General features: G+C 37.3%; 2 protein-coding genes across 3 annotated transcripts; one reads left to right on the top strand and one right to left on the bottom strand.

Moving 5' to 3' along the window:
- The first annotated feature begins 636 nt into the window (after positions 1-636).
- Positions 637-18,772, top strand: LOC123317116 (centrosomal protein of 162 kDa). Its single transcript, XM_044903497.1, has 4 exons — positions 637-1,672; positions 16,113-17,345; positions 17,974-18,231; positions 18,282-18,772. The coding sequence occupies exons 1-4, from the start codon at positions 782-784 to the stop codon at positions 18,462-18,464; spliced, it is 2,565 nt and encodes an 854-aa protein (XP_044759432.1). The 5' UTR covers positions 637-781; the 3' UTR covers positions 18,465-18,772.
- Positions 7,113-12,349, bottom strand: LOC123317117 (carboxypeptidase B-like). Of its 2 annotated transcripts, XM_044903498.1 has the most exons (6): positions 11,737-12,349; positions 9,514-9,699; positions 9,276-9,344; positions 8,112-8,526; positions 7,542-7,785; positions 7,113-7,485 (listed from the first exon to the last, which is right to left on the bottom strand). In XM_044903498.1, exons 1-6 carry the CDS (start codon positions 12,005-12,007, stop codon positions 7,252-7,254), a joined length of 1,419 nt encoding a protein of 472 aa, XP_044759433.1. In that variant the 5' UTR covers positions 12,008-12,349; the 3' UTR covers positions 7,113-7,251. The 2 variants fall into 2 exon arrangements, with proteins under 2 accessions (XP_044759433.1, XP_044759435.1); XM_044903500.1 differs by lacking the exon at positions 9,276-9,344 and having other exon boundaries at positions 11,737-12,346.
- Positions 18,773-19,842: the final 1,070 nt, after the last annotated feature.

Here is a 19,842-nt window from a genome sequence, read left to right as displayed (position 1 = left end):
GCTGCGAAGGGTTAAAACGTGGCTCAGAAGCACCATGGGTGAAGAAAGGCTTACAGGTTTATGTCTGATGAGCGTACATCGCAATTATTTAAAAGAAAACAGTGAGTTTATTGAAAAGACCATCATAGACAAGTTTTCGGCAAATCCGAGAAGATTACTGTTAAATTAATATATATATCTAGTCAATTTTGATGATTTTTTGTTTCAATATACCCGACCGACCATCTTCTCAGGTATGAGCTGCCCCCCTCTTGCTGAAATCCTGGGTACGCCCTTGAGCCTGCTACGAAAAATATGGCAACCTCGCTATCGGACAACTGTGCACCTCTTGCGCAGGGGTTACTTAGCGCACTGTTGATGGTGGTAGGTCAGTTCTGTTTGTGACAAAGAACAGATAAGTTACTTACTAAGCTGTCAATAGTATATTCTATTGTTTAGTATATTCCACTATTTCTATCAGTATAATTTCCCTGTGTTCAATTGACATATCAATTTTATTGTGACTGAGCAAATATACGAAGAACGAAGGTGTTATTATTTTAGAACATTACATTTTTCCCCTAAAAAAAGTTAAAACACTCAAATAGATATTTGTGGCATTAGTTCATATTATCGGTAGCGCTGGCGTACGAAAAATGTCAATTCATGATTCCAAATAAACAAACAATAACAATATTCTAGATATCAATCAAACTCAACACCTTTTCGAGCGATTTCTGAATTAAACTTCCGAAGGTAATAATTAGAAGGGTTACTAACACATTGTGGAATCGATATTACCATGGAAGAGAAATCGTCCAATTTCTGGTGGCTAAAAAATAAATCAACACAAGAAATCGAAGAGCCAGATAACACAGTGTACGCTGAGAAGGAATTTAACGTGTCTACGAATTCATTAATGGATATTCTAGAAAAAGAATCTGAAAATTTTAGAGAAAAAGGTGATTTGGATGAAGATGTTGACGTGGGTAGTATAATTGAAGAGATCAATAGAGTGGCTGCTCAGAGTCCTTTGGGACCTTTCGACAATAAGTTGAGTGAAAGAAGTGTTGATGAACTGATGAGAGAGGCTGAGAAAATATATATGGAGAGTTCTAAAAGTTTTGAACAGCTCAGCCAAAGGTCAAAGACATCTCAGAATATTTCTGAGATCTCCTCAGGTTCAGAAAACTCAACTCCGACACCAAAAAGTGTCAGTCCTTTGCCTTTAGATACGAATCCTGATGAAATTTATGCTGACAAAATAATTGCAAAGGATGACCGAGAAGTGTTTTACAGCGAAGATTTTTCTGATGATAGCAAAATTGATTCCTCAGAATCTACTCCATCAGTTGAACAAAATTTGCCTTTACCTTCCAAAAACAATTTTAGTATTAAACAGAGCTTTTCTGAGAGAAACATCAATGGAAAAGTTGATTATTCTATACAAAATTCTCAAAAAAGTGTGACTGGAAATAGTGCCAAGAATTCTAAAATATCTTCTAACAAATTGATTCAAAGTATGAGTGATACTAATTTTCTAGTGAACAGAAATAAGGAAGTTGAAGAGAAATTAGAGTTTGAACTAAAAAGGAGGGACATCGAAATGAAACAAATGGACCTCAAAAATGACCTCATCCAAGCATTGGAAGAGGATAACAGCAGATTAAAAACTGATATGTTTGAAATCAAGGTGAGAGCACAATATATGCACTTGCATTTCAGGTTTTCCATAAGATTTGAAAAAAAAATTTCAAATTCTTCAATACACAACTCGCACATCATTTGGCTAATAATTATTCCTGCTACAGAAATAAGCATGGTGGAAATCTGTATTTTATAGTCAGACCCATGCAAAAAACATTTTTCACTTTAAATGAGATACAAATTACAAAATTTCATCCCATGTATACGAAAAAAAAAAGTTTTAATTCAAAATATAAAATACTGTAATCTGTATTTTATATTTTGAATACACAACTAACAAAAATATATTTTATTTTTTTTTTGTTAAATACTTGCTAGATTGTTATTTCTATTGTACCTATAGTTAGGTGTTAGATTATGTGAATAGAGAAAGACTAATCTAGCCCAGCCTAGTAGTGAGTAAAGCCCGTTTGCAACAGCCGAGAATTCTCTGGAGAATTCTCTACAAAATTCTCGCAAGAAAAGGGCGGAGCCTATTTAGTACGCAACTGAACAGAGAATTCTACCGAAAGTGCGTATGCAACGGTACATAATTCACGGCGCATGAAATCTCGAGTAAATTTTCTAGAGAATTCTCGGCTGTTGCAAACGGGCTTTAAAGGACAAAGTACATTCGTACTAATAAACTTTCAAAATGAAAATAATAATAATTAATAAACAAAAACTTCGTGGAAATAACCGTTCAAGAATGACCATTGTCAAAATACTGGAAAATGCTTATGTGATTATGGCAAATTGCATATGCATTTAGCGCGAGATGTAGCGCATTAGCGGACGCCATTTTGGTTGCGAAAGCTATCGAAATGTACTTCATTATAAATGTATTTTGAAGCTACAGTTAAGTACTGAATACCTCAGCCTGAGGCATTTGAAATACTTAATGTAAATTACATTTGAAGTTACTGAACTACAAATACCAAATATGTGTTTGTATTTCAATCCTGTATTGTAATTACAAGCAATTGAAATACATAGTTGATGATTCTATAGAGAATTGCACTCCAGAGAGCTCTTCGAAGTCAACTCGAAAATGAAAAGTGGAAAAACAAAAAAAATTATTTTCTCCTAAACAGGGCCAGATATTCGGAATTTTGGTATGAAAATATAGGTTTTCGAACACGCTGAATCTATTGCGAACAATTTCGAGAGCCTATCTCCCTTCGTTTAGATTTTCATTTTGAAAATGGCATTTTTCAAAAATTGCAATTTTCAATCTGCGATATCTCCTGTTATATTCGTCTGATCGAATTGGGATTTCCGGTTATATAATCAGCGTTGCCTAGGCTTCCACCCTAGCACAAAAACTCGATTTCTAAAATTTCGATTTTTTGGGTCAAAATCGAGCAAGGGGTTAGACCCCCCTAAAATGACATATTTGCTAGTCTGTCTGAAAATCAGGATGTTCTATTACTGTCTTAGAATATGGAGTGCATAGAATTTGTTTTGAAGATTCTAGAAAACCAAAGAGTTGATGATTCTATAGAGAATTGCACTCCAGACAGCTCTTCGAAGTCAACTCGAAAATGAAAAGTGGAAAAACAAAAAAAATTATTTTCTCCTAAACAGGGCCAGATATTCGGAATTTTGGTATGAAAATATAGGTTTTCGAACACGCTGAATCTATTGCGAACAATTTCGAGAGCCTATCTCCCTTCGTTTAGATTTTCATTTTGAAAATGGCATTTTTCAAAAATTTCAATTTTCAATCTGCGATATCTCCTGTTATATTCGTCTGATCGAATTGGGATTTCCGGTTATATAATCAGCGTTGCCTAAGCTTCCACCCTAGCACAAAAACTCGATTCCGAAATTCTCAATTTTTTGGGTCAAAAATGAGCAAGGGGTTAGACCCCCCTAAAATGACATATTTGCTAGTCTCTCTGAAAATCAGGATGTTCTATTATTGTCTTAGGATATGGAGTGCATAGAATTTGTTTTGAAGATTCTAGAAAACCAAAGAGTTGATGATTCTATAGAGAATTGTACTCCAGACAGCTCTTCGAAGTCAACTCGAAAATGAAAAGTGGAAAAACAAAAAAAATTATTTTCTCCTAAACAGGCCCCGATATTCGAAATTTTGGTATGAAAATATAGGTTTTCGAACACGCTGAATCTATTGCGAACAATTTCGAGAGCCTATCTCCCTTCGTTTAGATTGTCATCCTGAAAATGGCATTTTTCAAAAATTGCAATTTTCAATCAGCGATATCTCCTGTTATATTCGTCTGATCGAATTGGGATTTCCGGTTATATAATCAGCGTTGCCTAGGCTTCCACCCTAGCACAAAAACTCGATTTCGAAAATCTCAATTTTTTGGGTCAAAAATGAGCAAGGGGTTAGACCCCCCTAAAATGACATATTTGCTAGTCTGTCTGAAAATCAGGATGTTCTATTACTGTCTTAGAATATAAAGTGCATAGAATTTGTTTTGAAGATTCTAGAAAACCAAAGAGTTGATGATTCTATAGAGAATTGCATTCCAGAGAGCTCTTCGAAGTCAACTCGAAAATGAAAAGTGGAAAAACAAAAAAAATTATTTTCTCCTAAACAGGGCCAGATATTCGGAATTTTGGTATGAAAATATAGGTTTTCGAACACGCTGAATCTATTGCGAACAATTTCGAGAGCCTATCTCCTTCGTTTAGATTTTCATTTTGAAAATGGCATTTTTCAAAAATTGCAATTTTCAATCTGCGATATCTCCTGTTATATTCGTCTGATCGAATTGGGATTTCCGGTTATATAATCAGCGTTACCTAAGCTTCCACCCTAGCACAAAAACTCGATTCCGAAAATCTCAATTTTTTGGGTCAAAAATGAGCAAGGGGTTAGACCCCCCTAAAATGACATATTTGCTAGTCTCTCTGAAAATCAGGATGTTCTATTATTGCCTTAGGATATGGAGTGCATAGAATTTGTTTTGAAGATTCTAGAAAACCAAAGAGTTGATGATTCTATAGAGAATTGCACTCCAGACAGCTCTTCGAAGTCAACTCGAAAATGAATAGTGGAAAAACAAAAAAAATTATTTTCTCCTAAACAGGCCCCGATATTCGAAATTTTGGTATGAAAATATAGGTTTTCGAACACGCTGAATCTATTGCGAACAATTTCGAGAGCCTATCTCCCTTCGTTTAGATTTTCATCCTGAAAATGGCATTTTTCAAAAATTGCAATTTTCAATCAGCGATATCTCCTGTTATATTCGTCTGATCGAATTGGGATTTCCGGTTATATAATCAGCGTTGCCTAGGCTTCCACCCTAGCACAAAAACTCGATTTCGAAAATCTCAATTTTTTGGGTCAAAAATGAGCAAGGGGTTAGACCCCCCTAAAATGACATATTTGCTAGTCTGTCTGAAAATCAGGATGTTCTATTACTGTCTTAGAATATGGAGTGCATAGAATTTGTTTTGAAGATTCTAGAAAACCAAAGAGTTGATGATTCTATAGAGAATTGCGCTCCAGAGTGCTCTTCGAAGTCAACTCGAAAATGAAAAGTGGAAAAACAAAAAAAATTATTTTCTCCTAAACAGGGCCAGATATTCGGAATTTTGGTATGAAAATATAGGTTTTCGAACACGCTGAATCTATTGCGAACAATTTCGAGAGCCTATCTCCCTTCGTTTAGATTTTCATTTTGAAAATGGCATTTTTCAAAAATTGCAATTTTCAATCTGCGATATCTCCTGTTATATTCGTCTGATCGAATTGGGATTTCCGGTTATATAATCAGCGTTACCTAAGCTTCCACCCTAGCACAAAAACTCGATTCCGAAAATCTCAATTTTTTGGGTCAAAAATGAGCAAGGGGTTAGACCCCCCTAAAATGACATATTTGCTAGTCTCTCTGAAAATCAGGATGTTCTATTATTGCCTTAGGATATGGAGTGCATAGAATTTGTTTTGAAGATTCTAGAAAACCAAAGAGTTGATGATTCTATAGAGAATTGCACTCCAGACAGCTCTTCGAAGTCAACTCGAAAATGAAAAGTGGAAAAACAAAAAAAATTATTTTCTCCTAAACAGGGCCAGATATTCGGAATTTTGGTATGAAAATATAGGTTTTCGAACACGCTGAATCTATTGCGAACAATTTCGAGAGCTAATCTCCCTTCGTTTAGATTTTCATTTTGAAAATGGCATTTTTCAAAAATTGCAATTTTCAATCTGCGATATCTCCTGTTATATTCGTCTGATCGAATTGGGATTTCCGGTTATATAATCAGCGTTGCCTAGGCTTCCACCCTAGCACAAAAACTCGATTTCGAAAATCTCAATTTTTGGGTCAAAAATGAGCAAGGGGTTAGACCCCCCTAAAATAACATATTTGCTAGTCTGTCTGAAAATCAGGATGTTCTATTATTGTCTTAGGATATGGAGTGCATAGAATTTGTTTTGAAGATTCTAGAAAACCAAAGAGTTGATGATTCTATAGAGAATTGCACTCCAGACAGCTCTTCGAAGTCAACTCGAAAATGAAAAGTGGAAAAACAAAAAAAATTATTTTCTCCTAAACAGGCCCCGATATTCGAAATTTTGGTATGAAAATATAGGTTTTCGAACACGCTGAATCTATTGCGAACAATTTCGAGAGCCTATCTCCCTTCGTTTAGATTTTCATCCTGAAAATGGCATTTTTCAAAAATTGCAATTTTCAATCAGCGATATCTCCTGTTATATTCGTCTGATCAAATTGGGATTTCCGGTTATATAATCAGCGTTGCCTAGGCTTCCACCCTAGCACAAAAACTCGATTTCGAAAATCTCAATTTTTTGGGTCAAAAATGAGCAAGGGGTTAGACCCCCCTAAAATGACATATTTGCTAGTCTGTCTGAAAATCAGGATGTTCTATTACTGTCTTAGAATATGGAGTGCATAGAATTTGTTTTGAAGATTCTAGAAAACCAAAGAGTTGATGATTCTATAGAGAATTGCACTCCAGACAGCTCTTCGAAGTCAACTCGAAAATAAAAAGTGGAAAAACAAAAAAAATTATTTTCTCCTAAACAGGCCCCGATATTCGAAATTTTGGTATGAAAATATAGGTTTTCGAACACGCTGAATCTATTGCGAACAATTTCGAGAGCCTATCTCCCTTCGTTTAGCATTTTTCAAAAATTGCAATTTTCAATCTGCGATATCTCCTGTTATATTCGTCTGATCGAATTGGGATTTCCGGTTATATAATCAGCGTTGCCTAGGCTTCCACCCTAGCACAAAAACTCGATTTCGAAAATCTCAATTTTTGGGTCAAAATTGAGCAAGGGGTTAGACCCCCCTAAAATGACATATTTGCTAGTCTGTCTGAAAATCAGGATGTTCTATTACTGTCTTATGATATGGAGTGCATAGAATTTGTTTTGAGGATTCTAAAAAACCAAATACATACTGCCAAATTTAGGGATGGGATAAAAATAATGGTTTGTTTGATTCATTTATTTTCTTGATACAATATCACTTTTAATTATAGAAATAAATAACAATAAATATCTCGATGTACTCAACACGAATATCATGCACTAATAAATCAATATCTCAGAACGAAAAACGAAACTACGTATCAAGCTTCAGATACAATAGCTCTAACAGCTGCATAAGCTTCTTTGGCTGTTGGTTGAATATAAGTCGCAGGTAAAACGAACCCATATCTGCCATTATCTCGTAGCTCTAATGTGTAGGAATATTTTATGCCCATTTTCCCCTTAGCCCAATCATCTGATCCTCCCGATGCAGGATACAGAAGTCTACCAGATGATCCCAAGGAGTACCTAGGCCCTCCTGCTTGTTGAATAGCCTAAAACGATGATTTTTCAGACTTCATGAACTTTCGGCTACAAAATTTCCACTTACCGCTACTGCTTTCTTGCCCACCCTGTCTAGATCTTGGTAGTCAGCCGGTAAGGTTCTGTCGTATCCCCATGGGTAAAGAATATATTGGCCGTATGAGTGGAAAGATATGTATACTTTCCATGGTACCTTATTCTGACTGATAAAATTTCGGATGGCTGACGTTTCTGGCTCCGAGAAGGCAGTGGCTCCCCTGTATGTTTCAGTGCAAGGATTGCCAGAAGCTCCCTGACCTCCCCAACCATGCCTGAAGAGTTTTACAATTTTTAACGGTGCTCTACGAGTCCATCCCTTAATAAAAGTGAAAATTCCCACAAGGTTTGAATTTAGCGCCATTTTGGCAGTAGAGCGTTTGACAACTGACAGTTTTAAGGTTAGAAAAGATGGCGCAATATACCCACTCTCGTTGTTAAACAATATTTCAAGAATAATGGATTAAGTTTGATGGAAGAAATTCGGGAGAAATTGATCACTGAAGATCTGCAATTGGCCTGACTCAGGGAAGAGAGCTTTTGAATGGATTTTTGAACATCAAAAGGCGAATGCGAATTTTTCGAGGAAGCTTGTCCTTACCCGAAGTTCCTGTTCAAGTCTGTGCCAGCGCAAAACCCAGAACCCCTTCTGTTCTTCCTCCAAAGCCTATCCACGTTGTGGGAGTACTCGTAACCGTCAGGATTGACCACGGGTGTGATGTACCAGTCGACTCCTTCTAGAAGGGGGTCGTTATCGTAACTCAGGACTATCTGGTTGATGATGAACGTTACAGTGGCCGGGGATATCCATTCTCTGGCGTGTACTCCGCCGTCTATCCAAACGGCTTTGTTTCCCTGGTTCCCGTTGGATATTTTGAGCAGCTTGATCGGTCTGCCTTGTACCGAAGAACCGATTGTTTTAACCGTGCATAGTTGGGGGTAGGTTTCCGCTAAGTAGTCTAGATAGCCGTGAATATCGTACAGGCGATGGTAGGCCTGCCACGTCAATCTGTGACCTGTAGGAGAATATCTACATACAATTTCTATTATTCTATTCAAAGGTTAGTTTCATGAAAATGAGATTGTTTGAAGGTGGCGAATTTTCAGAGGTTTATATTTTTTCCTGTTACGTCTTATCTCGGTGAAACTGGCCCTAAAATGACAGTAGATGATGCAACTTGCGAAAAGCATGCTGTTGTCAGTTCTATCAAGAGATACTTATGGCCGTATGCACCGCACCGTGTCAATAATCGAGATTCTGAGCTTAATTTTCGTTTAATGAAACGGTGCATATCCATTAGATATTTTCATAATGTTTTGCTGAATTACCAGGTGGTATATGTAGGTTACTTTCGATGAATTATGTTTACGTATTATCTCGTATGCGACCTTAGTTCTTCTTTTGTTCTTCCGTTAGATATAGCTACGATCTCCGCATACAGAAAATCTATTATAGTGCGAAACGTTTCCTATGTTTCTGATAGGAATACTGAGAGGAATACAGGGTTGTACCTCCTCATAATTCAATATAAAATAATGTAGAAGGTCTGCCGCTGCCGGCGATGAAAAATAAATTTTTTAAACATGTTAAAAAATATTTAAGCCATGAAGTTTTGAGGTATTGCTCGTGCTGATGAATTTTAAGTGTTCTGTTTTACTGTGAACTACGCCCAAATTGCGAAAGTGAAATGATAAAATGATATGGGGTGCATTCTTGCAAGTGCACGCCGATAAAGCTACGACATTCAACACACCATGTACAAACCACTGCTTATGACAGGACTCAAGGCAAGTTTTCCGTTCCTTTGGTTTCTCTTATAAACAATTGGCGTTCCTGGAAAACGAGTATATTCAACAATTCAAACGCGAAAATAACAGTACAATTTGATATCCAAACCTTATTTCTTCTCTTACAAAAACGTAACGATGTGTACCAAAATTCTATAAATAATTGGACATTCCGAGATCATTTGTTTCAAAGTTTCCGAAGGGAAGAATCTTACCTTGTCTGTTATCCAATTCAAGAGCCTCCAGGGGTGGATTTTCTTCGTCTATTGCTTTTTGTAAATCTTCTATGATGACACTGTAGTCGACGTTATGACGTGCAAAAGATTCACTCACTTCTTCAATGTGCTGCCCCCTTACCATGATGTCAATGCAGGTAAGATTGCCTCCCCACATTGTTATCCCTGGGGAAATCGATAATTTTAATGTGAAGCAAAGATTCAGCCGAAAATATTTTTTGAGAAATATAACGCATATGAGCAAATTGTTAGAATCACTCTTCCATATCCGCGACATTTGTAGTGTTTACGTTCAACCCTGTATTGTATGACAAACTTCCTCCTTTGTTAAACTAAAGTGGGAAAATTGAAATTTAAAATTGTTTCTTGTCTTCAATAACCATATTTACCTATAATCATTGAGTATTAACCCCCATTTGAATTGGATTGGGTTGAATACTCAAAAGATATTATCAAAATACTGGAATAAGCAGTCATGAATTATTAATGACAGAGTTGTTATTTCAATTATTAATAGCGACCTTTGATGCTTATCCGACCTCAAAAATGCGTTGAAGTAATTGAGGAATACGGTGATTAAAAATCTATTATGAAGAATAAGGAGGATTTGCAAAATCGTTTTCTTCACGATTCATCGTATTATTCGTGAAGATGTAACGCATGCACTATGTGATCAAAAAAGATTGGCACAAATTTCCGGAGCAGCCTGCGATCTTCAGAATTGATATCAATAATCAAAAATATTTTGCTTCATAATTAAAGTTCATCATAAAATTTTCTACAAGGTTTGTCATCCAAATGTTTACTGATTTGTTTTACTCATTTTTCTATAAGCTTCGGTTCTTCAGAAAAATGGAAAAAATTAAGTTCAGTAAAGAGTATGGCCTCTTTGAACTTCAACCACAGCCTGACATTGCCTTTGCCTACTTTCGATTAGATTGTTCAAGTAGCCTTGTTCAATTTTTTTCTAAAGTAAAGCGGTAAAATTCGCTTTTGCACGATTCCAGAAGAACCCAAAGGCTCTCTACTGGCAGACATAGTCGACAACCGATCTTGTGCAGGAGTTGTGGATCTTGGGCGTCCACTTCTCGGTCTTTGAATCACATTAGACGAGCCGCACTAAGTTTATCTCTAGGCATTATTGCAAAACAAATTTTTATATTTTGAATCTTGAATCAATGTTGATCGATTGTAAGAAAAACAAGCAAAACACTAACTGATCCAAAATCAAAGACAAGACAACTTGCCTGGAACTGATGAAGCTATCAAAGAGAAGCAAAGAAACCTTTCAGATAAAAGAAAGTGAACATTTGATTTTGCATGGCTAAGCATTTGGTGGACAATTTCTGAACTTCCTTTTGTGGAGCAGTATATTCAAGTACCTATTGTTGTAGGTCGTAGTGCAGTACTCTAAAGACAGTAGGCGGCTGACCCTATTTTTAGTTGAAAATACTAAATACTATTAACATAACAAAACTTTTAACGAAATATCTCGTGCCTTTTTGTTTTCTGGTGTGAGCTCTGTACAGGGTGGGCGAAATTCGTTGTCCACTCAGGGAATCTCGAGAACTTTAAGAGCTAGAAGGAAAGGGATGACACATTTTCGGGCTCTCTGTCAGAGAAACAGATAATGGTGAAAATCGTAGCCTCCTGCGATTCTTCGTTTTTGAGTTATTAGCAAAATATGAGATTCTGACGATTTCGAAAAGATCTCATAACTTTTTTGTCTTTGAAGTTACAAATCTGAATCTTGAACCTTCCACAGGCACTTTGTACGTAGAATCCATGGACGAGATCAAAATATTCTTTCATTTCGGACCATTAGGCTAACTTTAATTTTTTTAAATGCAAACTTTTATTGAATTTGTTATTTTAGACTTGGAAAGAATCTTTTGTCAGTAGATTCTACGTATGAAAGTGCCTAAGAAGGCTCAAGTTTCAGATCTGTAACTTCAAAGACAAAAAAGTTATGAGAACTTTTCGAAATCGTCAAAACCATAGTTTTTCCTCATTACTCAAAAAGGTAGAAACTTAGGAGGTTACGGTTTTTACCATTCTCTGTTTCTCTGAAAAAGACCTTGGAAATGTGTCTTCTTCTAGCTCTTATAGTTCTCGAGATACCCTCAGTAGACAACGAATTTTGCCCACCCTGTACTTATCCTCTGTATGAATAAAATGATAAATATCCCCATAAAAACTTACTGTTTTCCCTCCGCAAACCGTTCAGCTCGATCAGGAACTTATCGTCCTCGTTGCAAGCCTTCCACACCTGGCTGTTGTTGTACATCACCCTCTCGAATGGCCCCTCGTCCATCGTCTGGTTCAGGTTCTTCGGGGTCGGCCGTGCGCTGAAATCCATCATGAGGTCCAGGTCCGGGTAGACTTGAGACCCCGGATTCGCGATGTTCCTCGGTCGCACTCCGGGAGACGCCACCAGCACCGTCAGTACCAAGGTAACAAGCCGCATCATCATTGTACGGCTGCGTTCGTGAGATTTTTGGTCCTGCGATCCGCGATACCGCGTTTTATAGGCGGCCCCGGTCGCGATTTTGACCTGAAATCGGAAAAGCAACGGGACATGGTCGATTTTTCGTGACCGCTGTGGATATCTGGTACTTGTGGGTGTATATTGTTACGGTTCCGATGCGATACATCGAAAACGCGGTTGTGCCGGGTTCATCCGACAAAACACACACGAATTCCCTGTCAATTTTGATGCCCAACCGTCCTCCTGCTCAACCACGTGGTGGACTTGGCAGTTGCTACCTCAAAGAAGCTGAGATTTTGCTCGAGATAGAAATAATTTACTTGACCCAAATACTGCTCTTATTTTTGGGTGCTACTGCACCAACTTCGTTCGCATGGCTTGAATCTATACAGAAGGGGGCTATTTTTCTTATATGTGACGCCAATATTACCAACGTTTTACTATTCTATAGATATATCGATAGGTTTAACGTTTTGATTTCAACCCAGATGATTAATAATTCAAATACTCCATTCAGTCGTTGCACTTCTGAACGAACCGACCGTTTGAAATATTGGATACTTGAACTACGAGGCATTTTAACTACAGCCTATTGTAGTTAACCTGTATTGGAACCATAGACATAGAGACATGGACTGAGCAATGCCAGCATGAAATTGGCTATTTATTAGAAAGAGAGAAAAGCTCGTCGGGACATACCTTTCTCTTTTTTGTTCACATAGAGGTGAGTGTAGACCAATCAAAATTCTAGAAAAAGACAACTGCATTCCCGACGTGTTTTTCTCTCTGTCACTTTTTTTGACCGTATTTCATGCATAGATATAAAGGGAAGGCACAGTCCATGTCTCTATGTCTATGATTGGAACTACCAGCTACTTAAACCTATCAGCTGTGAAACTTAGGGCTAATTTCAACAATTATTGGTGATTCAATTCCGATTACTTGAACTTAGATTAAAATTCAAAGGAAGTGTTTCAAACATCTACATCTGCTTCGACTAAAAAGTGAAGTAAAAGGGTGGTAGAGAGGCCACAGAACTCTGAGACACTCCATTGAGAAGTTGAGTTGTGTAATCGACTTAAATCTGCTAGGTACTTTCGTCAGTTACGTCTAATCCCGGTGTATATCCTTGAAGCCAATCAATTCTCAGTGTCGAATAACTATATAAGGCAGGTCTAACTCATCAGTCACCTAAGCGAATCCAGCTACTAGGATAGGGAATGAACCATCACATTGGTCTATAATACTTGGAGCGAACCGACCGTTTGAACTATTGGTTACTTGAACTACGTGTCGTTTCAACTACAACCCATAGTAGCTAACTAATATTGGAACTATCAGCTACGTTAACGTACCAACTTTGAGAAACTTAGAGCTAATTTCACCCAACGGTGATTCTACTCCGATTACTTGAAAGTGTTACAATCATCAACACTTACTTTATCTATGAAGTTAAGTGAGTGGTGTAGAGAGACCACAGAACATAGATACACTCAATTTTAATTGAAATTAAGATGCGTAATCTACATAAATCGGCGAGTTACTTTCCTTAACGCTAGTTACGTCTAATCCAAGTGTATATCCTTGGTGAAATTGGCCCTTAGCCGTTACCTTGACCGGTGGGTTAAAATACTGTAGTTAATCAATTAGCAGTGTCGAATTTTCCTGTGAGACAAATCTAATTAGTCACTTAAGGCGTGAAGCCACTAGTTTACTAGGATAGGAAATGAGCCATCCTGTTAGTCTATAATCCTTGGAACGAACCGATCGTTTGAACTATTGGTTACTTGAACTACGAGGCGTTTTAACTACAACCTATAGTATCTAACTAAACTATATTGAAACTACCAGCTACGTAAACCTACTAGCTAAAAAACTTAGACGTTAGACCAAAGGGTTCAAAACTCCCAAACGAAATGATCTAGTATACCGTTAAAATGTCTCATTAATATTTGGATAAAAACTTTTGAACTATTTAATTTCGGAGGTATATGGAATGGAAGCAATGTAGGTACCTTGTGAAGTTTGCAGCGCTTTATAATTCTGCTTTTCGGAATTTTGTTAAAAAAAATGTTTTCCTTCTCGAATCCTTCGGGGTTAGAACCTCTATCAGATTGCTTGAGTGGCTACACCATCGGCAGCTTGTCCTGTATCAGAATTCTTATGAACTACTCATGCACTGGTTTCTACAAGCCCTTTTCTCATTAAGTTGTTCCAGAGGCGGTAATATCCTGTAAAGAAAATGATGGGAGTGGGTAGGGTATTTTTGTATAAGTCCAAATAGTTCTTAGACCCTCTGTCTATATCATTATTCTCAGTTCAGCCTGTATAGTGCAGGCTGCCTCTTCGAATCAAGAGTAAGTAGTTCCAGCACATGAGTCCTGAATTAATTCTTATCTTTCTTTCACATCATGTTCCAGATCGAGACAATAAACCTCAAGGCATTAAAAATATCGTGATTCATATTTATTTCTCTATTTGTACTCGTACGACCCGATTCTTCTTTGTTAAAAGACTTAAAGAGGTCACGAATTGTGAGCTCTGCATTTTTAAAAGAATCGAATAGGGCAGGTAGAGATTTTCGAATCGGAACGAAAAATTCATCGGTAAATATTGGCTCTATTTCATAATGACGACTAGTTGTTTACATTATTTTAACTCTGAAAGCATTTGCAATAATAGTGGGTCATTTGTTCGTATGATCTGGTCCCTACAGACCAGTTTTCAGCTACTGGAACTAAACGTCTTCGCTTGTGCGGTGATTTCTTGTCAAAAAAGTTTTTTTTAGCAGCCTCTGCTCTTGCGAAGATGGCACCTGATAAGAAATAATTAAGTTAAGTAAGAGTTTAGACAAAAGTGAAGCATAAAACTCATATATGCAGTGAAAATGAGAAGTTTGTCATGTACCCTCCACTAGGGGTGGAGAGTTGTTAATTTTTTTTTGGAGTTGTATTTGATAAATTATCTGAAATATATGAACATGGACTTGATATGTTCTTTCATCAATTATCCTGCGGAAAAAGCATATTTTCGATCAAATTTAAAGTTATGTATTTCGTTTCTCATCAAATTTCATGCATTTTGCATTTCGTACAATAGCCTAATTCGCCACATGAAATAAATTTACCTGGAAGTAGTTTTTTCGTGATAATTTGAATACTGCAAATGAATTGGATTCAGAACTCGTAAATATTTTCATTTACTCTATTTTCACTCAGTTGTTACAAAAGAAATGCTCACACTCCTCTCCAATGACCAGAGTTCTTACAGTTCTTTTCTGAATCTTCTTCCGAAACTAGGTTAAAGTCGTGAATCGATGGCAGTTACAGATGTATCTTAAAAATATTATTGCCGCTTCCTAATTGGTCTTTCGGGTTATTTATGATCTACAAGAAGCAATAATGGAATAGAGGAAAGAGAGAATGAGTTTATTATTCCATCTAAAACGGTCTTTGATTTATTTGTTTTTTTTTTTAACTGGTTCTGCTTGTTTTGATTGGAAAGATATTGATGATGGTATGATTCCATAAGTGGTAGACATAGATTATATACTGTTCCACAAATGTTAAGTAAGTTCAGAAATGTTGAGACTAATGCTCCATGTTTTTTGCCAATTTTTTATATATGCAAAATCTAAATATTTTCTCACTTATCGAACTCATTCTTTCTCCAATTTTTTCATAAGTGTCACGGTGAGCAGCACAAAATCAGTTCACTAAAAGTTTGAATAAAGAAAGTGAAGAATATGGTTTCCATGAACATCAACCACAGCCTGACAATACATTTGGTCTAAGTTTACTTATAGGCATTATTGCAAACCAAATCTTTAGATTTTGAATCATAGCTGATCCAAAGTTCTTAGAAACGCAAAACTTGCCTGAAACTGAAAAATTTATCAAACGATGACAACAGATATAAGAGAGTAAACATTTGATTGTTCATAAATGAACATTTGGTGGACAAGAATCAAAAATGAAATCAAAATTTCAGAACACATTTTACGTTTCAGTAAACTAGATAGTTGTAAGAATTTATTTGGGAAAATGTATAAGGATTACTTATAGAAACGAATATTCGTATTTCGTTCCAGAATGAATTGGAAAAGACGCAAATGGCCCTCAAAGAGCTCAGATCATCATCTAAGGCCAGAACACCAGACGTTACTGTCGAACTCGAGAAAACTCTGGACGAGCTTAAAGACACCAAAGAAGTCAACACCGCGCTGCAACTCCAACTGGACACTCTCACGCAAACGCACGTTCTCCTCAAGAACGCTCAAGAAGACCTCCTCAACCAGAATCGAAACCTGGAGAGACGCCTCGCTGACGTCGACACCTCACTTGCCAAATACAAGCACGAGCTGCTCAACGTGCAAAGACACAGGGACAAGCTGATGGAGAATGAACTCAGCCTGAACAAACTGTTGGACATCGAGAAGATCCAGACCAGGAGTTTGAAGGCGCAGAACGAAACCGACGCCAAATGCATCCAGGACTTGAACCGGCAGATCAAAGAGATGGAGAGGATCATCGCCAGAAAACACCCGGACTCTGTTTCTGCCTTGATAATGGCCGCCAAAACTGACGCTACCGATTCCAATTTGACCGCGAGGAAACTGTTAGAAGATCGGATCAAAACTCTTGAGCTTGAATTGCAAGCCAAGGAAAAACAGTCGTCCCAAGTCTTCAACGATATCCAGGAGAAGTTCAACCAAATGAAGGCGAAATACGAGAATCACATCGAAGATTTGGAACTCCACGTGAACGATCTCAAGGACCAGTTGAAGAAGAAGAACAATTGCTTCGATATGTACACGCAGACGCCGCCTATACTCGTGAAAGCCCATGAGATACCTGAGAAAGAAACAACTTCAGTTTCAACCCAAACAGACTCCGTGCCAACAAAACCTCCTAAAGTGATAGCTGTGAAGACGAGCGCCAGGGTTAGCGAGGGTAAAAGCGAATCTCATCTGCTGGCTACCATAAGGGGACTCCAGTCGGATTTGTCGTGCAAAGAGAAAGCCATATTGAAGATGCAGAGGGAGATGGACGAGATCAGGAAGACCAACAAGAGGTTGCAGAAGGAGAGGGAGGGTAGTTTGAAGAGTATCAACGGGGATTTTAAGGCGGGAAAGGATTTTAAGAATTTTCCGGAGAAGTTGGCTGTGGTGGTTGCACGGACTAAATCGCCAACTGATTCTAAGGTGGATGTTACCTCTAGAGAAGAACTGGATTCGACCAAGTCGGATTTTGAGACGGTTAAGCAGCAGCTTTACAGGATAGAAATGGATTATCAGAACCTCAAGAAGAAGAGGATACATGATGTGAGTACAACTTACCTCCTTTTAGAAATTCGATTCTTGCTATTGCTGTAGAGCTCGAAATGTCTGTAATTTCACACAATTTCTGTCTGGAAATGGTGTCAAATTATTGTGGTGTTCAAATTCAATTCTGTCCGTTAACACTGTTACTTCCGACTGAAAAAAGATAGGGGTTTGACATATTTAGTTTAGGTTAGATTTGAATTTATTTCATTAATCAGCATAATCCCACTGGTGGTTTCAAAGTTATAGGCACCTGAAGCCCCATAGGAAGGTGGTGGAGTTCATTGCTGCCCCACTGGTCAACGGCGTAGGGTTTCACAATAGATTTGCAGGTCATGGTGTTTGCTAGGTTTGCACAGCCGTATTGCCCGTATAATTTCATTTAACCTATCCTAGAAACTAATATAATCTAAGAGGCCCTACCACTTCCACTAGTAAAACATGTATGCTGTATTAAATGCACTTTGCGAAATCCTAGCAACTTTTTGTTGAGGTAGACCTTCGCTTAACCCATAACATTGTCGAAGTTGGAAGGCTTTTAAACGCATGTTAAATGAGTAATCCACAATTGGTACTATAGATTACCATGTTCGTTAGCAGGTTTTTGATTCAACATGTCTGTCCGCAGCTTAACGCCTTGCAAGAAGCCCATGAGCGAGAGATAGCCGAATACATAAAAAATCTGCAACCCTTACGAGAGCAACTGGAGCTTCAGCAGCTGTCCATCAATACGCTACAGACCCAGCTCGCCTGCACCAAAGAAGAACTGGCAATAGTGACAGTTGAGCGTGATCATCTCAACGATCAGATGGCCGCAGTCGATAAAAGTGTTTTCTGTACGAGAAACGTTATCTCGGATACTGACGTGGTATCGTTACAGAAAAAAGTATGTCGCCTCACGCTCTTTTGGCGTTGCCTAACGTATATCTTTTTCAGCTTGCTGCTGTTGAGAAGAAGTACGAAGAAAGGGAGCATCGACTGAGAGCTATTGTGAACAGTTTGGCGAAAAGAAGTGTTATGAACGGGAACTGTGAACAGTGCGAGGAAAGGCAGAAACAGTTGATCGCGTACAAGAACGAATTGGACCATATTATGGCGTCTGTGAGAGCTTTAAAATGAAGTGTCAAAAGACGCTGAGTGAATGTTCTAGTCATTTTTCAATGAAATTCCGAGATGCGCTAGTAGGAAATATAAAATTGATGAATTTTTAAGGCGAAAAATTGTATTGTTGATTATTATTGATCTCTTCCATTGTAGTGATTATTATAGTTGTTTAAAATTGGTAAATTTTCTTTAGTACTGGCATCTAGAGATTTAAAGCTCGACTGAAAGGGATAAGTATAATCTGTAATTTAAAAAATTTATATTTAACACTTTTTTTTTATAGATGATTGTTTTTATACCTGAAATAAAGATTTTTATAAGCATTTGTGGATTTGATTTATGACCAACTAACTGCACTCTTTGCAGTACAAATTTTTGTTGAAAGGAACATATCTATGAACTGAATACTGAGAGGGAACTGATAAACTACCATCAATCAAAGTATCAACAGAAATTCCATTTTTTTTTTGAAAAAGCAGAAAATTAAGTAGTATTAATAATGATTTTTCGCAATGCAGTGGCCTTTTAAAGACAATTGAGAACAAAATTTTGCTGTCCTAGTGAAATTAATGTACCAATGTTTTTATAGCCAAAACGGCTCTGTTCCTATTTCATTATGACATCTTTATGCACATATTGTTAATAGTATATTGACTTTCCATCTAGACCTATTAAAGGGTTTTTTCAAGGGAGCTTCAACAACCAAACAAATATTTAAAAATTCACTGTTCAAGGTTCGAAAAATTTTGTTTGTCGATGGCGGTTTGTCGATCTACCCAAGAGACAAATAATCCCGTTCGTAACAAATTCAGGCAGATTTTATTTGCATATAGAAATGGCCATTCGAATGCTAGTATCGATTTTCTCATGACTTTGACGTCATACGTGGGTTTTATAAATGACAGTTGAGTTAGTTGAAGTGCGAAACGGGGTTATGTTCTTCTGTAATGGAAACTTGATGGAACCTGGTTTTGTATTGAATAATGGTCACTTCTTATCAGCTGCGACACTCTTTCCAGTTACGTGAAACGATGGTATATACTGCGCGAACAAGAAATGTGGAAAAGTTTGGGGGATTTGAAAATGAAACATGGTTATTTTTCACTCTGGATGTTATTTTCGAGTTCATGAATAGAATGAGGAGCATCAGCATAAACCTGATTTTCTCCTAACACCATAGAAAAATTCAGAAGCGTTAAATGACTTGATATCAGCGGTCAGTTGTAAACGCCGTTTCGAAAAATAACTCGGCGTGGAAATTGCCTAAAAACGCACTTCCTCAGCTTTTAGTCAATAGGGAATAAAAAAAATTACATCAACATGACTATGGAACCAGTCAATAGTCCGTTACTGTATCAATCAGTTAATCAGTATGAAACGTTTTTCTATATTC

The sequence above is a fragment of the Coccinella septempunctata genome, chromosome 7 (assembly GCF_907165205.1).
Source record: "Coccinella septempunctata chromosome 7, icCocSept1.1, whole genome shotgun sequence".
Classification (NCBI taxonomy): Eukaryota; Metazoa; Arthropoda; class Insecta; order Coleoptera; family Coccinellidae; genus Coccinella; species Coccinella septempunctata.
This window is presented reverse-complemented; position numbering and strand designations above follow the sequence as displayed.

Bases quoted from the DNA above. Each gene is read 5' to 3' on its own strand.
- LOC123317116 (XM_044903497.1), top strand. From the start codon at position 782: ATGGAAGAGAAATCGTCCAATTTCTGGTGGCTAAAAAATAAATCAACA. The intron at 1,673-16,112 runs GTGAGAGCACAA...ATTTCGTTCCAG, and splicing joins CTGATATGTTTGAAATCAAG to AATGAATTGGAAAAGACGCA. The intron at 18,232-18,281 runs GTATGTCGCCTC...TATCTTTTTCAG, and splicing joins TGGTATCGTTACAGAAAAAA to CTTGCTGCTGTTGAGAAGAA.
- LOC123317117 (XM_044903498.1), bottom strand. From the start codon at position 12,007: ATGATGATGCGGCTTGTTACCTTGGTACTGACGGTGCTGGTGGCGTCT. The intron at 9,345-9,513 runs GTAAGATTCTTC...CTCGTTTTCCAG, and splicing joins TGAATTGGATAACAGACAAG to GAACGCCAATTGTTTATAAG. The intron at 7,786-8,111 runs GTAAGGACAAGC...AAAACTCTTCAG, and splicing joins GACTTGAACAGGAACTTCGG to GCATGGTTGGGGAGGTCAGG.